The sequence below is a fragment of the Podarcis gaigeae genome (assembly GCF_964106915.1).
Source record: "Podarcis gaigeae genome assembly, chromosome: 10".
In the NCBI taxonomy this organism is placed as follows: domain Eukaryota; kingdom Metazoa; phylum Chordata; class Lepidosauria; order Squamata; family Lacertidae; genus Podarcis; species Podarcis gaigeae.
The window spans coordinates 50,649,996-50,669,006 of NC_139686.1; the positions used below are offsets into that span (position 1 = coordinate 50,649,996).

General features: G+C 40.5%; 1 protein-coding gene across 5 annotated transcripts in view; it reads right to left on the reverse strand.

Moving 5' to 3' along the window:
• PNPLA8 (patatin like domain 8, phospholipase A2) overlaps positions 1 to 19,011 on the reverse strand; it is a 35,956-nt gene that overhangs the window by 12,939 nt on the left and 4,006 nt on the right. The window contains exons 1-7 of one of the 5 annotated variants that reach the window (XM_083699176.1): positions 17,142 to 17,301; positions 13,148 to 14,321; positions 11,146 to 11,295; positions 10,286 to 10,437; positions 6,051 to 6,145; positions 5,462 to 5,633; positions 4,600 to 4,657 (exon numbers count right to left, since the gene is read on the reverse strand). In XM_083699176.1, the coding sequence (XP_083555302.1) occupies positions 4,600 to 4,657; positions 5,462 to 5,633; positions 6,051 to 6,145; positions 10,286 to 10,437; positions 11,146 to 11,295; positions 13,148 to 14,236 (1,716 nt within the window). In that variant the 5' untranslated portion in view covers positions 14,237 to 14,321; positions 17,142 to 17,301. Of the gene's footprint in view, positions 1 to 4,599; positions 4,658 to 5,461; positions 5,634 to 6,050; positions 6,146 to 10,285; positions 10,438 to 11,145; positions 11,296 to 13,147; positions 14,322 to 16,903; positions 17,302 to 19,011 lie in introns of those variants that run through there. The other 4 variants (XM_083699174.1, XM_083699175.1, XM_083699178.1 and 1 more) reach the window with 4 other exon arrangements.

Here is a 19,011-nt window from a genome sequence, read left to right on the forward strand (position 1 = left end):
AGAATAGAAATCAACCACACAGTCAGAAGATGGCAGGAAAATGTAAATCCCCAACACTGTTTTTATTCATCACATTTGAAGATCTTAGATTGGAAATTTATTACATAAGCATAAAGTGAGTGATAATTCATAAAGACTTCATCATATGCTTTGATAAGAAATAAATTGCTCAAACCAACTAACTCCGTTATCATACAGTATCTTGAAACATTGCAGTTTGTGAAGGTAAAATAATTTGCAAAAACTTTTAGAGATTACTTAGCAACTTTATTTTGGGGGGATATATGGTAATGCAAGGAAAGCAGGTTAGCTTATGGCAGCTTCACTGATGCAAATCTATGAAAAAGGTTAACCTAGCTGAAAAAGGTTAACCTAGCTCAAGGGTTCCCAACCTGCGGCCCACAGAGGCTGTTTAACTGGCCCATGAGCCAGCCCCGAACCGAGCCGCCCAGTTGGCGAGTCCCCGTGCGCTGCACTAAACCGGCACAGCGCAGCACGGGGACTCTCTTCTGCGGCTCCAGCATGCCCAAACACAGGAAATCACGTCTGCCCATGTCCACGGCACCGGAAATCACTTCTGCGCATGCCCAGACAGTGAAAATTACTTCTTCACAAGTGCAATTTTTGGCGTCTGGGCACACGCAGAAGCGATTTCTGGAGCCATGTACATGCGCAGATGCAATTTCCAGCATTGCGCTGCGCCAGCCCGGCCCACGGAGGATCTCCGCGGGAGTGATCCGGCTGATGCCCGGTAACCCTTGCTGGCCCCTGACCTAGCTAATAGAGATACTAATTATTTTTTGGCCTTTCTGTTAAGTAAACAGCAATGAAAGAACCCCAAGGTTCTGAGTTTTCTTTCCCCCCTTTCTGTTCCCAATTGCTCTTCCTCATCTTGTATTTTAGATTGCAAAGCTGAGGGCAGGGGCAATTTTATTACTGTTCACATTAACCCACTCTAAGAGGTATTTCTGGGATAAAAACACTTGAAATGAATAAAATATTTTAAATGTGGAACCACTAACACACTTTTTTGCTTTTATTTTATAGTTAGAACTGTAAATAAGGTGGACAATGCAACACTAAAAGCTACCATAAGACTAGCAACTTCCAAGCATTCTGTAGACAGAATCATTTTGAATATTTGCCTATTAGAAAGCAAGGTAAGATTTGGAAAATCATTCACTAGGTTTTGTGTTCACAGTTCTTATATCTTCTGAAGTTGCATTTATACAGTAGTGACCAGTTCTGTGCTCATAAAACAGAATGATGGAGCTGAATACAATAAGATAGTTATGTTGCTAAATTACCTAAAGACAAGCAGAATGAAAAACTCCCACATTTAACATGCTTAGAAATATATTAAATTAATGTCCCTCCACCCCCAAGAAAGGCTTCTTTTAACCTCCTACACAAGTATGCAGGTTTCCACCCCAGAGCAATTCTAAGAACTAAACATATAAGAGAGATTTATAGGTTAAAGGAAGACTTTCTAAACAGTAACTCTATTTCAGATATTACCATTAACAGTAAGTGCAATACTATTTCCTATCATGGAAAAATTAGCATCAGAAATGTTTGAGACATTTACACCGTGATGCACACAGCTCAAATACCATCTTTTAAATTGTTACTCTTAACAAGTCAGTGGGTGTATATTTCTATTTGTATCTCATTTAAGAACTTGTCTTTGTTTGAGAAATCGTGACTCAAGCACTCAAACCCTGCATTTATGCTATTGTTGTACTGTTTTTCTCTGCCCAATTACAAAGTAAAATCATTCTATTAAAAAAATAGCTTAAAAAACAGAAGAATTATCACACGCAAAGCTGAAAGGTATATTACTTGGCTATGAAAAAAGCAATGTATAGATTTGTACATTTCTAGATGGTGCTAACACAAACCAATGCTCTTCAGTATTTAATGATGCAAACCAAATTCATCCTACCTGTACAGAGACCCTGAGCCCTGGAGGTAGAAAGAGTGAACTCTCTCTGCTAGAGTGTTCAATTCTAAAGCCACCATTGATTTGCAAAGCAACAGAAAGTAACAGGAGCCTAGGAAAAGCCAATATGAATCAGAGTCTTCAATATCAGACCACCCACTCCACTCTTCCTTATTGACTACAATCAGGTCTGTATCTTGATCTTCTGGGGAAGAAAACTATTGCTGGAGAACAAGACTACTGCTGAGAAGCAGGGCTTGAGTTAAGAGCTTCCCCACGGTTAAAAAAGTGAGGATATGGAGAAGAAGCATCCCTGCTTTCAGCAAAAACCACAGATGCAGAAGTAACCACTGCTGATAGTTGAGAGGCTGAAGTACTACAGACTGAGGGAGCCCCAGCGCTCGTGAAAAACTGAGAACTTGAAACAGGTTATGCTTCTGACATCTGGGCATTTGAAGCGGGCTGAGAAGGGGTAATAAAATTCTTTGCCACAGCCTGCAGTCAGGAGTAAAAGGAAGCTGCTGATCCTGAACATTTAGGTTACCAGACATATTGCTGCACCGTTGAAATGAGCCACTGCTGGACTGGGACATAATAGGCAAGCCAGCACCCACTTGGGGCTGAGGAGGAGAAACAGGCAAACCAGCACCCATTTGTGGGTGCTGGAAAAGCCCTTCGTGGGGGAAGAAGAAAAACTGAGGAATTCCTCTGTAGAGGATGGCAGAGCTGAAAAACTACAGTGGTACCGCAGGTTAAGAACTTAATTCGTTCTGGAGATCTGTTCTTAACCTGAAACTGTTCTTAAGCTGAAGCACCACTTTAGCTAATGGGGCCTCCTGCTGCTGCCGCTCCACTGCCGTGTGATTTCTGTTCTCATCCTGAAGCAAAGTTCTTAACCCGAGGTACTATTTTTGGGTTAGCGGAGTCTGTAACCTGAAGCGTCTGTAACCTGAAGTGTCTGTAACCCGAGGTACCACTGTATGTCCTTCTTCCACCTCAGAAGGTTCTTCTGACTCTGTGTGAGGCACACCTGGCCAGCTCTGAAGATAGAGCAGCAGGTCTTCTATGCATGGCTGCATTAAGATCAGCATTGAAGATCAGTTTCCCCCAGTATATTCACCTTGGTCAGGACTGAAGGAGTAGAAGGGCCAAGTCTAGTCCTTAAAGCCAGGGGTAGAAAATCCTAATACTCACTTAATACTGAATCTTAAGTCTTCCTGATGCCAGGCAAACACATGTTTACTCAGTCAGACCATTTAAAAGTGCTTTATCTTGTTGACCATTTGCTGAGAGTTCTGGAAGAGCTGCTCTCTGTCTCAAAGGTCTTTTCCACCAGGCCTGAGATGGCGGGGCCCTGACTGACTCCAGCTACAAAAGCTGAGGCTGTTGAACAGACTCAGGCTAGGGGGTTGTTTGGGGGGTTTTTTTTGCTTGGATGAAGGGTTGTTGCTGTTAGTTTTTTGTAATTTTTAACTTATTATTTATGACTATTTTTGTTATGTTGTAGGTTTTATTTCCCCATGTTATAAGGCTGAGTTTGAACTGAGGAAAGGCAGAATACAAATAAAATTGTATCTGTATGTATGTATATTGTTGAACTGCTTTGTTGTCCTGCTGTTTAAGCAGTATTTTGGAACATTTTTGTATTGTTTTAATTTTTGTTTACATATTTATTGTAAGTGTCCCCAGAAGTTGTAAAACTAAAGGACTGTAACTAGATGTTTCATTACAGTCCAGATCTGAAATAGGTACTAGGAATAAATCACATGACTCAGCTCAGGTACAGGACAATCATGCCTTGCCCCATTATAGCTGCTTTTGTACAAGCTATTCCAGGCTCATAAGACATGGCAAAATATGAGGTAGAAATCCTTTCGCCCAATACCAAGTATTTGTTGCTGTTGTTGTTTAGTCGTTTAGTCGTGTCCGACTCTTTGTGACCCCATGGACCAGAGCACGCCAGGGACTCCTGTCTTCCACTGCCTCCCGCAGTTTGGTCAGACTCATGTTCGTAGCTTCGAGAACACTGTCCAACCATCTCGTCCTCTGTCGTCCCCTTCTCCTTGTGTCCTCCATCTTTCCCAACATCAGGGTCTTTTCCAGGGAGTCTTCTCTTCTCATGAGGTGGCCAAAGTATTGGAGCTTCAGCCAAGTATTGTATAAATACCAAGTATTTAGGGTTAAAGAAAGACAGTGGCCAGGGAACCTCTTCCTTGGTTTTCTTCCTGTCACTCTCTCCCCACTGACAACTGCTTGCTTAGAAGACACATACTGCAAAAATTAGAATCGTGTTCATATTGAACTTTGCAAGTGACTGACCAAGAAAGTTAGGAATCTAGGTGGCTAAAGTATATATACATTCATCCTACTATGGATCAGGTTTAGAATTTGTCAGATTCAGGAACACATTTTTACTTTTTAACTTCCAATGACCACTCACTGGATTAATGTGCCTACAGACTTAAATTCTGTGCCCACTTGCCTGTTTAAATGCCCATTTCCTACATGCTGATGGTAACATTAGGAACTGAGCACTGAGAAAAGAGTTCTAAAACAAAGATGAACAATACTTAATAGAAATGTTGTGCAACACATGTTTAAACAATCTTACATGCTTGCAGTACATTAAAAAAAAACAACTGATCAAGTACACTGACCTTAGGACATCTGGGATTTCTGGCTGTTTCAATCATAACATCTGATCCCATTCTCTCTCTATGGAAAAAGGACAAAACATGACAAGTTACGATTTATTGTTTTTAATATGCTGTCTGCCGTTTTTTAAAATATTTCTAAAGAAATACAGCTGCCCTGTTCTTCAGTTGTCATTCCTTCTCACATACTATTCTCACATACTATATATTCATGCTCTAAACGCTTAGGCAAGGGAGATCATTTATTTGGATTCTACTGGACTGCATCCAGACTAAATCAGCTGACCGCAGCCTCTACTGAAATCAATTTGACAAATTAGTCATGTTTTACTTCCGACAGAAATCTATGGGACTCAATTTCAACTAACTTAATAGGTTAGATCCAAACTCTGTACCATTTTTGTTTTCTTTTAGACCAACGGCAAGAACACTTTAACATTTACCACAGTTTTAGCCATACAGACAAAATTCCTCAGGTGGTGAGGAATTTTAGTGAAAATAATGAACCACAATGAAGAGAGCTATTGAGCAGTTATGCATGTAAAAAGAAAACAGAGGGCCCCAACTCAATTTATTTGTCAGAAACAAAATTATATTAAAAGGCTTTCAAATGGTTTGGCAGCCTGAACAAACAAAAACTATTTAAAGAATCACCAACCACGGACTTTAAAGATAGGTGTCACCATATCTACTTGCAGTTAATATTATACTCCTCTGTTGCAGTAACATTTGTCACTGTGATATGAATTCTTAGAATTTACAGGATGGTAGAATGAGGACTGTGCCTATTTAATACTTTGATGTACACTGAAGTAAGCAAAATTAGTGATGATTTTAAACAAATCAATAGATAAATTTAACTTACATAAGAATCTTCTCCCAGATTTCACTGTCATAAAATGCATGGCTCCAGCCCATTTTAACTGTCCCAACAATGACATTTTGCTTAAACACATCAGTTCCTAGTTTACGATAAAGTTCTTCACACTCGTCCAGAGGGATATGGAATAACCCCAACATAAATGCCAATATAGCACCTAAAAGCAAACATGATTCATAAATTGTAAATGTGGTATTTTATATGATTACCTAATGACTCATTTATAGGAGCACAGCATAAAGAGATAAAAATCTTTATACTTGGATTATTCTAAAAGCTAAAAAAAAAATCAGGATTATTTTGGTCCCTGGAGTGTAAATATTATTTCAATGTCTATGCAACCTGATTATAAATATTTTTGAGACATATTTTTAGGACAAATTATTTGTAGAGTTTAGAAGTTGATAAATGCATGCTAATATAACTGAGATATTAACATTAAGCATTCATTTATAGTGCCACCTAGAGTGTAAGAATATAATGGCCTGGTTTGCACATCACATGAAGCCATAGATAATGCAATTGAAAAGTGTGATGGGGAATGCTGCTCAGAAGTCCATGCAGGACTATTTACCTGTACTCACTCCACAAATGTAGTCAAAAAGATGATGAACCGGCTTTCCAGTGAGCTCTTCTAGCTTACGAAGTGTCTGAAGTGCTACTAAACCCCTGTAACACAAAAAACCAAAAAATGTTATGCAATTTATCATTTGTTAAGTAATAGCCAAGTGACAGTATGTTTAAGCCACTAGCTATCAAGCTTTCAGCATCATCCATTGCTATATCCTGGGAAATGTGGCATATTTAAAGGCAAACAACATGTTCAAAACTGATTGATCTCTCCCATTAGATATGCTTTAATAAGTGTTTCCTATACAGGTCACAGGAAATATATACTTTCTAGGAAAGAAAAATAAAAAGATTACTAAGGTTGGTAAAGAACAGAGAAGCAATGCTGACTTTAAAGTCATTAATTTCCCCTCTCTACCAGTAGCTCTGAAGTGGAATATTCCTAGTGGTTGCAATCTTCTGCAGTAGGATATAGTAATGGTACTCATAGAGCATATTCAAAAGCAGAGCTGTTTTGCACCATTCCACAGCAACCAATGCTCAAAACACATAAGGTATGAAACTGCATCAGTCCTAAGGTAGCTGACCACAGGGAATACCAAAATATGTAAATATGAAACCTGAACTGCATGACACCTTGGCAACTTAAGATCTTATAGGTTGTGTGTTTGAGAAATAAAAGAAGCCAACAAAGTGAAACATGCACACATTGTTGACTTACTGGTTATCTTAGCTATCAAGTCCTAACATACTGTCTACATAGAGCTTATTCTTCAGTAAGCCAGCACAGGATTAAAACCCAAGGTGCAAACCACTAAGTTAAGATCTTGCCTCTACCATGAGTCACTCTCAACCTCAGACCTTATTGGCAGACCCTTATATAGGACCATAATACTTCTGTCTGATGAAAGGAACTTTGAGTCAGTGCTAGTCCTACTCAGAAGAGACCAATTGACATTAATAGACACAACTATCTTAGGCTCATTAGGTAGTATTCAACTAAGTTATACTCAGAAGAGACCCACCAAAATGAATGGACCTAACTTAGCTGTGCTCATTAATCCCAATGGGTCTACTTTGAGGAAGAACTCAGCTGTACACAACCCTTTGAATCCAGTATATTTTATCATTTTAAAGCTGAAATATTATCATTTTGTTAATTAACACTTTTATGAGAATTTAAGTGCAAAGGTTGGTGAAATTTATTTTGTGGAGCACAAATCTAATGGCAGCTTCACAGTTAAAACAGAAATTGCCAAGGCAAAAACTGAAATCACGGCATTTGGAGAGAATGTGTGCTAGAAGGAGCCCAGATACCAAGAAGACATCAAGCGAGAAAGTAGTTGCTAAGGAAAGCAGAAACAAGAATACATTACCACATACCTTCACAGCTCACTGATTCAAAACAAGACAGAATGGTAATGATTACGAGTAATTAATGCTTTCAGGCAGTTCTGTACTTTATGAGCAATTAATTGGTTAGTGTCAAATTTATGTTAGTTGACAGTTGGTGAGATTAGTCCAAAATATCACCATAACTGACAATGAGCACTGAATGAAAAGAAAAGATAAAGAGCTTTACAGGGACTTTACCAAGGACAATCTTTCAACATGCTCCTAGCTATCTCAACTCTAAACCAAAGGTGGCTTGTAATTCTTATAAATGGTCCATTAAATATGACAAAATATCGAAGAAAAATGCTTGCCCTAAACCATTTCTATTGCCAGTGAAAGAAACTGGATATCTGCCACTATTTTTTCCACAGGCAATTATATAACCAATGAAGTTTTATTTTCTTCTTAATTTAACATGCTCACATGCATCATTCTTTCCTGTTTTAGGATATGCCTCTGGGTTAAAAACATTCAAAAGGAAACGCAGATATGGCCTTGTCCAGGGGTCGGCAAACTATGGTCTGCGGGCCGGATACAGCCCGATGGGGTCATTAAACCGCCCCCCGGCCCTTGCCACCCACTCAGTCAGTCCTTGCATGGAGCTAAACTGGCACACCACACTGGTTTAGTTCCATGCGGGGACTGACTTCTGAGACGCAGCCACGGCTCCTTATTGGCTGCAGGAAGCTCCTGCAGCCAATCGGAAGCCACAGACGCCTCCTCCTCCCCCGCCATGATCCGAAAGCCAGCAGGGAAAGAGCGACGGAAGTGTGCGCATGCGCACGGGTGTGTGCGCTCCCGTGCGTGGGCGATACGACCGCCGGAGAAGTTTGCCGACCCCTGGCCTTGTCCATTCTAGATACATTAGCTAAATTAAGCAAGTGTGCCAACAGCCACTGTGTTTACTGCATAACTCTTTGATTTTATCTTCAGATATGGGGAAAAAACCTTGTTTTATCTAAGAAAAAATGACTATTACTCCGCAAGGTGGTCAACATAAAAGCATATTATACAGCGCCTTTCCATTTGTCTGCTTAAACCCACCTACATCAACTCCTTAATTCCATATACATCAGCCACTCCTTCGGCTAAGAGAAGAGAGATGGGACTGCAAGACCTCTTCATCTGCTCTTCTTCAAATTTTTCGATTTCTGCTGTAAACCTTAAAATCTCTGTAACTAAGGTATTGGTGTCTGAGCTTGCTTTTTTCTTTCTCCCTCCCAGTCCGCTCTCCTTTTGTGTCATGTCTTTTAGTTTGTGAACCTGACAACAGGGACCTGTCTTCTCACTGATAGTTGAGAAGGTGGTATTCAAGCATGTTTTGCCTAAAGAACAGGATAAAAATGCTAATAATAATAGTAATAGTTTGCTTGCTTGGTTTCATTCTGTTTGAGAAACTACCCCACCCTAAGACTCATGAACTCACCATGTATTTTCCAGGATAGACTACACAAATACCAATAAAGGTATTCCTGCATTCCAGAGATATTAGTATATGCTAATCTAAACTGTATAAGATTCTACTGTTCAGCAACAACAGAGGATGGAGCAGGTGGTCATGACCCAAGAGAAACAAATTCACAAATAAGTTTAAACAGGAGTGTTATTTAAAAACATTTACATATTTGTCATGTTTACACTAAGATAAACCTGGCTGAAGATGCAAGTTGTTTGCGGTATCAATTGAGAATTTCAGTCTGTTAGTAAATGAAAGTGGGACACTCTCAAGTGACCTCTTTCAAACAAATAAGTGGGTACCAAGCACAGAAAATAATATACAGTTGTATACACTTCTGTTAGGAATTAGACTTGAAAGATCCTTTTATTTAAAAGAAACAAAATTCAGGCTAATGACAGGCCAAAAGCAGGCAAACCCTTCAGCACATTAATATGATGATGAGACCCATAACTATTCTCCAGTCTACGGTCTTGCCACACTTCCATCTTGCTAATGGAGAAAACTTTCCAGTTATCATGGTTATGGATAAATTCTGAAAAATGTGTTAAGGCTGGTCCATCCTTTACACCGATTCATTGTTTAACATTACATGTATGCCTGCGTTTCGTCCTCCATTTCAACTTTAGTTCCTTTCACTTTTGCAGGAAGTCTAGCTTGCCACTATGACTGAATCCTCGAACTATATTTGCATGAAGATTGCAAACTAGCATAAAGCTATTCAGATTATATATTTGTGCAAACTATTATTTGCTCGTTCAGATGTAATGGCAAACTCAAGTTGCACAGAAAGGGGAAGACAACATAAGGAGCGAGCATGTAAACACAGGTCATGTTCATGAATTGGCACACAATGGGGCTGCATGTAAATCAACCCTCAAGAGACTGACTTCACTGAGAATCTCCAGTGTTCTTCAAATGGAAGCAAACTATTACAGTGGTACCTTGGGTTACATACGCTTCAGGTTACATACACTTCAGGTTACAGACTCCGCTAACCCAGAAATATTACCTCGGGTTAAGAACTTTGCTTCTGGATGAGAACAGAAATCGCATGGCGGCAGCGCGGCAAGCAGGAGGCCCCATTAGCTAAAGTGGTGCTTCAGGTTAAGAACAGTTTCAGGTTGAGAACGGACCTCCAGAACGAATTAAGTACTTAACCCAAGGTACCACTGTATAGTCCAGTGGCATAAATGTAAATTTACGAATCCAGTGACACAATGAAGCATGCAAAATTGTATTTTTAATCTCCAAGAGTACTGCTATATTTTCTCTCTCAGCTCAAATAGGCAGAGGACTATGTCTGCTGCCTATACTAAAGGGGGGATACATAAATTTAAAATAGTTCACTCCAGCTAAAGACACAGATGTAACTTTCACAGCCCTACCTTGTTCCCCCGCCATCAATAGTGAGAACTCGAATGCCCCACCCTTTTACAGGGTCTGTATAGCCAATTACAGCCAATGCTTCCCTGACAGCAGCCTGAAGAGCTTCATCATTTGCCTGCCTTAGTCGCAACAAGCATGGAATGCTTTTTTCCTGGAAACAAAATAAAGATTTTAAATGCAGCACAAAAAGTGTTAATCTATCTGGTGCTTCTCCAGAGCACCAGATATAAAACTAAAATTTATGAAAGTAAATACTGTTAAATTTAAAAGAAAGCATTGATGTTTTCTTCACACTATTCTTACACATACTATACTTGGCCTGAAATCCTAAGCACACTTCTCAGGAAACAAATCCCAATAAAATTTGTAGGACTCACAGGATCATGTTATTAGAACCTTCCAGTTATTGAAAAATGTAGTTAGTGTTATTTTTCAAGTTGCAGGGCAATAATGAAAGTCAAAAGACTCAAAATGTGTAACTAACTAGATATCTTCAATTCCAGAATCTACTATAAGTCAGAAATGACTGTATTACAACCTTGTGATCTTTGAATATTATATAACATTACCATCCCTGCACCAGTTATTGGTGTAACTTTAGTGCAGCAATGGCTAACCTGTGGACCTTCAATGCCAATTGTTCCTGACAAGTGGCTATGCTGGCTGGGTCTGATGAGAGCTGGTGACCAACAACAACTTGGCAGGATATAAGAAGCCACTGATTCTTATATAGCCTGATATCCAGTGGAATACGCACTTAGATGTTATATATTGTTGTAAAATACATAGCTCACAATTATTATTTCCAAAATGAGGATGTGATTTCAATTCATGGTGAGATGATAGAATTAATTTGTACCTTAACAGCAACTCCTCTACTTTCTGGAAATTCCAAGAGATGGTATGTCAGTTCTTCAACCCTGTTGATACAGACTCTTCTGTTAGATGATCTCCGTAATGCTTGCACTAAAGCCCGGGTTCTGTTATCTATACTCACCCTTGCAATAATCTAAGAAGAGAATGTTTTATTAATTTTAAAAATCAATCAAATATCTAAGATGTCTTCAACCAATTCAAACTCAGGACCCACCTTCAACCCAAATGTGCATTTGAGGGACCCATTTATTAACCTTTAATCATATATTTGTATGCTGGCAGCGCTGCTGCTGTGACCCAGTAGCGGGTCCCGAGCCACCAGCTGAAGATCACTGGTCTAAGGGATCTAGCAACACAAGCTTTTGTGGGCCAGAACCCACTTTATCAAGCACATTTTAAAAATGACAGGCAGGCAGTTGGCTCCCTCCTTTTCTCTATGAGCATAAGTTAAATAGGCATCCACTTGAGGCTGCAATCCTATGCACACTTATCAGGGAGTCCTTTGAAAATACAACTTCTAAACAGACATGCATAGGTTTTCACTACTCATGACCATTCCTTGCATCTGATTACGTGAATCCTAGCATGTACTACAAGTGTCATGTAGTGCAATCCTATACGTGTACACTCAGAGGTCCCATTGACTTTAATGAGCTTACCCCAAATAAATGCGTACAGGACTGCAGCTTTTAAGCTACCAGAAGGATTTTGGTGGCTTTGTTCTAAGAAAATGCCTCTGGAATTAATAAAAATGCAATTTTTTTGCTAAATAATATTTTCATCATTTTTATTTTTTTAGACTGAAACTGAAAATAACCACTTACCTTGTTACCTCTGCTGAGTTAATAATTATAAAAACATGGAAAAGCTTGCTGAATCAGACCAATGGCCCATCTAGTCCAGCATCCTGTTCGCAGAGTGGCCAGCCCATGTGAAACCTGCAAGAAGGACCTGAGTGCAAGAGTACTTCCCACCCCCCACCCCCGTGTAGTTTCCAGCAATTATTTCCATGTCCGACAAACAGGGAGAGCTTTATAAGCATTTCAGATTTTTTTTATCTCAAGTCCAGAAATATGTAGTAAGGGTGCTGGGCTAATAAAGTGGCACCTTGGTTCTCGAACTTAATCCATTCCTGAAATCCATTTGACTCCCGAAACGTTTGAAAACCAAGGCACGGCTTCTGATTGGCACAGATGCCCCAGAAACAATAGCCAGCAGCTGCACTGGACCTTCGGCTTCCTAAAAAAGTTTGAAAACCGGAACACTTACTTCCAGGTTTCTGGCGTTCGGGAGCTGATTTGTTCATCAACTAAGCTGTTCGAAACCCAGGTTCCACTGTACTGTTGTGCACCAGTAACTTACTAAAGAGAGTTGCAGGGAAGACAGTAGAAAAAACAAGAGTGGGACGCAAACAGCACTTTAAAGTGCTCAATACAGAGTTGTGTTCAACTAAGCTCACTCTGGCAGCCCTTACCACAGCCCTATAAGGCCAACAGCAGTATTCTGAACACTGATTTGTCTGTGGTGACTAAAGTCCTTGCGGTGAACAGAAAGGGCTGTTTTTAAGTTAAACGCTAATGGATTATCTCCTGACCTCAAGGCTGTTGATGTTCTGTACCTGATTTTTGTTACTTTTGCATAGGCAGTCATTTTTATAGACTAATTTACAGAGTTGCTGCAAACTAGCACTCTTTAAATAGAAAGCCAATTCATCCAGTTACTTAGTTCTTTTACGGTAAGAGTGTACAAAATAAATAAAAAATCTCTACATATACTTTAACCATGCAAGTACTTTCACAAAGCTGCTTCTTAAGTTGTATAACCTTTTAAAAATATTCTATACTCTGTTCTGTTAAAATCAATGACACAGGGGTTTGGGGTTGTTGGTCTGCGCCCCCCCCCCCCATTTTCTTCTATTGTCTATAACTATATTTTATCTGTTACATAACAAAATAGCTTATGAAGTGATGATTAAGGAGGTTTACCTTTTCCCTTTGAAGGGACAGCCTCCTCTCTTTCTCTTCCGCACGTTTAGCCTCCTCGTCATCTTTCAACTTATCCTCACTTTCTTGTACTTTGCTCTTTTCTGGCAAAGCGGTTTTTGGATCAGATCGTAACTTTGGGACCAGTCCTCCAATGTAACTATCCACAAAGGCCTGTACACTGTTACTTGGGTAAGAAAGAAAACTTGCAATACCCTTTTTGCTGGAAGCTGGAGCGGTGGCACTGGCATTCACAGAGTCTGGAGACTGTGCTGCAGGTATTAAGGCAGAGACTGCATTCATTCTGTTTTCATTACTTAATATGTCATCTTCTGGTGTATCAAGTGTCTTCCCCCCCTGAGTCTGTGATTTAGGAGGGGAAGCATTCCCCTTTTTCTCTTGAGCCATACCACCAGTGCTAAAGTACCAATTGATGTGATTTGCTAGAAAGTTGTATGCTTCTCCAAAGTTTGTAGCAAAATAGCTAACATGAAAAAGGCTATTTTTGAAATCTGCAAGATCTTTCAATGAACCACGATTAGTACTACTGGGACCCAAGTCTTCACTTACAGGCACAAGCTTCTTATCATCTATGCTATCATTGCAGTCTTTCTGACTTCTGTTGTTTGCAGCTTGTCTGACATTTTCTGGGTTCGTATGAAAACTATTTTCTTGGCCATTATTTTCAGCTGATCTGTTCAGTATACCAGAATGTGGCTTAAGCCGAGCTATCCGTGAAATCAGTTCACTGTGAGTTCCAGACACAGCTTTTGAGACAGATTCTAAAGTGTTCTTAAATCGTGACATGCGACTGCTTGTTTTTGTCAATTCCTTAGAAGTACTAAGTTTAGAAGCTCTGTAATGCAAGGAGTCATGATAACAGAAGTGCTTGTTATACCATAGTGCTTTGTCTCCTCCCCATTTATAATATGGTTTGCTTGTGTGAAAAACTCTAAAAGGAATAGCTTGAGTTATACTCCAAAAAAGCTTAGGTCTGTACAAGTAATACAGTTGTCTGGTGTTTTGTTTACAAAGGCTTTTTGAACTAGCTACTAAGTACAGATAGGCATCTAAAGACAACCGAATTGACATTACGTATAAATACTGAAGTCATCCATAAATTTGTTTTGTCCAGAAATCTTTTTTTAAAAGGAAACATCACTCTTCAGGATGTTACCTGAAATGAAAAATAAAGAGTGTTAGTCTATTGAGCAAAGTATGCTCGACAAAGAGAAATCAGAGTTTCCAATAGTGAGTATACTTGATCTTAGCCTAAGAGGCAGCTCATCAAATTTAGGATTGTATCGTTCTGGAAAGCCATTTGTTTAAACGAGTTAAACAAAAGTAATCTGAAATTAGCTATAGGGATTACCAATACTCAGATACAGTGTAATGCATTGAAGCAAGGTATCAGAACATCCCCAAGAATAGCTACATATTAAGCATCATCCCTAGCTAAAAGGACCAGTGGTCAGGGATGATGGGAGCTGTAGTCCCAAAACATCTGGAGGGCTGAGTTTGGGGATGCTTGGAATAAAATAGAGAACATGCTGACTCCCTCAAAGTATAGACTATGGGATAAAAGGCACCATGTTATTCATTCCTATAAGAACAAGGCAAGAGTGTAATTAGACACAGATTTACCTAACCATATTAGAAATAAGATTCCTTCCCATGGTGGTTTGTATTAGTGAAAGTTCTTCTGTTAGTGTAAAGCAAAGCACCTCATTTTCACCCCTACCAAATGCAGGTCTCTATGCCATACCACAGAACCTTCCAACCTCCAGGAAAAGCTTTTTGGGGGAACAGAATATGAAGTATCAGTGAGAATTAGACATTCTGCCCTGTGCAAATGGAAGCACTACCACAATCAAAAAACAACAACCACCCACTGCCAGTTGCATCACTTAATCCAACAATTCTACTCTAAGGCAACTCTTTCACCACATTAAGTTTTCACTGAACTTTGGCACCAACCATTACGTCTTCATTGCACTTTGGCATGAATAATCTATCGCATTTCTCACTGCAATCAACAATGCCTCTGGGGAAAATGTTTCAGGGAAACTTCCTAGAATAGCTCTCCACTGAAGTACTGCATCAAATCAGCCTGTGTGTGCCCCAATGCCGCTTGGTGCATTTCATATTTTGGGCTGCCCTTGCATTCTAAGGAAAGAAAAGCTGTATACAATCATTTTATTTTAAGCAATGAACAAGTTGAGTAACAGAGAATAGCTAGCTGACAACAGGGCACATGACACTTGCTTGATCTGTTCCTAGTATCTTTCTTGAACAGCCAAGATCACACATTACAAGGCACTATTTATAACTGACAAGATGAGCACTTGCATACAGGAATACACTTAAAACCAGGAGGAAAACATTCAGAGCCTAATAGCTTTGGGTTTCAGTGAGACATGCTTAGAGGATAAGCTGGATATAAGCTCACAAATACAATTAAGCAAATTGCCAAGTATTACGTGTGTTTTCAGGACACAAGACTGACCACACCAAAGCCGTACGCTAGTCACATACACAATATAGATGTATTCCTTAATACATCTTTAGCCCGGTGGAAGGCAGAAAAACTAGTGAAATAACCAACCACATACACACCCATTTTTTAAAGATTGAGAACAGCTCAAAACCTTTAACAGTCAGAAAATATTCCAAAAGCAAACATTCTTGCGGGAAAAAGTCTTATAAATTATATGCACACAAACAGGAATATCAAAAGCTATTTTGCTACTCAGTCTACTGACCATGATACGTTTAATATCAAAGTCGCGGGTTTGAGCCCCAAACTTTGCATTTCAGGGGGTGGACTAGATGACCCTCGTGGTCCCTTCCAACTCTACAATTCTATGAGTCTATAAAGGTTTTCAAACGATGGGGAGAAAGGGAGATATAGAGGGAAGGCATCACATATACTATTGTGTTCCTTCCTTTATATTAAGAGCCAAAGCTAAGAGAGAGAAAGAATGAAAGGCCCCAGGGCCCAATAATACCAGGTGGGCAACTTTTAGGGAAACAGTGAATGTTTGAAGTCTCAGCCTAAAGCAGAACCTCACATCCCCCAGACACCAGGTGTATGAGGAGAGGCTGTGTATTATCACTCACTGGTTTGTTGTTTTTATTTTGTTTATATATTTTGAGGTTTTATATTTTGATTTTGTTCTGTGAACCACCCTGAGACCTCTGGGCATAGGGTGGTATATAAATTCAATAATAAATAAATAACAATAATAGCAGCAGCTGACTTACACGCCCCTGGGACAAACTACCACGGGACCCCTGGCTCAAACTCATAACTTGCTCACTGGTAATAGTAATAACAATATTTTTTTATCATTTATACCCCCGCCCACTTAGGGAGGCTTTCAACATATATAAAAGCATAACCTATAAAATAAATAATAATAATAATAATAATAATAATAATAATAATAATAATAATAGATTATTTGTACCCCGCCCATCTGGCTGGGTTTCCCCAGCCACTCTGGGCGGCTTCTACAAATACCAAAAATACACTAATATGTCATACATTAAAAACTTCCCTTAAGATGTCTTCTGAATGTCAGGTAGTTGTTTATCTCTTTGACAGGTAAATGGTACTACTGAAGGCCTTTTAAGCCAGGGGCAACCCGAAGCTACGCAACGTACACGAAAGGCACACATAAACACACACACTCACTCTCACTCTCTCACACACACACAAAAATACCCCGTAACCAAGGAAAACAAAACACCGCGAACCTTAGAGGGGCAACAGGGCGCCTCACAGACCCAGGTAAACAGGCGCGTTCCTGACACGGGTCAGGAAAGGCGCGCACGACGACGACAACACGAGGAAAGGCAGCAGCACGAGGAGACGGAAGGCCAAGGGAACTGCTGGCTGCCGCTCACTCAAAGCAGGGCTCCCCGAAGGTCGACGGTCTACCCTCTAGGCCGCCCGGCAGGACGCCCAACGCGAAACCCGGAACAACAGTCTCACCGGCCATTTTCTTCCCAGACGGTGAGCATGCGCGGCCCACCGCGCACGCGCGCTTGAGAGGCGTCGAGATTTATTTATTTATTTCTAAAGCTCTCTCTCTCTCTCTCTCTCTCCCCCCTCAGGGGTCGTGCGCATACGCCATCTTTACCTAGTACGCATGCGTGCGAGCTGGAACGTTTAGCCGCGCGCCGTTTAACGACAAACAAGCTCGATAGCCGCCTAAAAATGGCAAAAGAGAGAACAGATCTTTAAAGGAGCGCGTCTCCTTCTCTAGGCCAGGGAGTTTCCGGGTTGACAATGGAGATGCCGTATTTAACGCACACGCGCAAAGAAAGAAAAAGAAAGAAGAATAAATACTGTTGTTGTTTTATTTATACCCTGCCCACTTTAGGCGGCTTTCCAACACATATAAAGCCATAAAATAAAATAAAATCTTAAAGATTGTAACTTATCTGGGGTTAGACCTAGATGTGCCCACCTAGAAACAAACAAAAAAGGTCGCAGCAAACAGATGAGTTGCTGCTCTTAAGTGGAGGAGATTTTCCCCCCTTTTAAGTAAACACTTAAAAAAACCAAACAGCCTTTCCTATTATAATTTATAAGTGTACTGGTATAGCTGCGTGGCTAAAATACTGCAACGGTTTATGACATCTCCGCAATTTAGTCAGCACTGCAATTTGGGGAGCAACCCTGCAAGGATGAGACAGAAGTGGTGTTCAATAATATAATCTCTAAGTAACTGTGTAGGGCAGTGGTGTCCAAACTTTTTTCAGAGGGACAAATTTGATTAAGTGAACAAAGTTGTTGAGCTTTTTTTTAGGATTGAAGTTGTTGAGCTTCAAACTCTCCATTATTATTGGCATCTCCTTTCCTGGGCTCCTTCAACTCCTGAGACTGTTGCTCCAGATGATGGAGACTACAACATGTAGCAGCAACAGGTAGCATGAGAGCTGAGGCATAAATTGATGAAGCGAACATGCGTGAGGCCTGACCATTTTGCCTGACATTCTTAGAATCATTAAAATTAAATACAAATTTTATGCAACGATTTTATGCAAAGTTTATTGCAAATGGCATACTTTTCATTTCGTCCCATGGATCACTCTGCCTTTCATATCTGAAGGCCAGATGAAAAATAAATCCAGAAAGCTGACGTCAGGAACATTGCAAAGTACATTAAGGTAAAGGTAAAGGTACCCCTGCCCGTACGGGCCAGTCTTGACAGACTCTAGGGTTGTGCGCCCATCTCACTTAAGAGGCCGAGGGCCAGCGCTGTCCAGAGACACTTCCGGGTCACGTGGCCAGCGTGACAAAGCTGCATCTGGCGAGCCAGCGCAGCATACGGAAACGCCGTTTACCTTCCCGCCAGTAAGCGGTCCCTATTTATCTACTTGCACCCGGGGGTGCTTTCGAACTGCTAGGTTGGCAGGCGCAGGGACCGAGCAACGGGAGCGCACCCCGCCGCGGGGATTCGAACCGCCGACATTTTGATCGGCAAGCCCTAGGCACTGAGGCTTTTACCCACAGCGCCACCCGCGTCCCGCAAAGTACATTACACAGTAATAAAGGTTGTCTGTCAACTTTTAAGTTCACAACATATGAACAGGAACATAACACCAGGTATACTTGTGTCCAAATATATTTATACCTGATTTAGACCAACTGACATTAACTAAGATTTTACAATGTATTCATCTCAACTGCAAAAAGAACAACATGCCTGCACTAATGTAAAGGGTGAAACTGAGATGATCTGGACTGCTGCTGAGGGATCCCCGCCCCCTCCTGCTTCCACCCAAGTAGGAGTGGGATCGAGCTGCTCCAATGGGAAGGGAGGCACCATGCTGCCCGAGCCACACTGCCGCAGCTC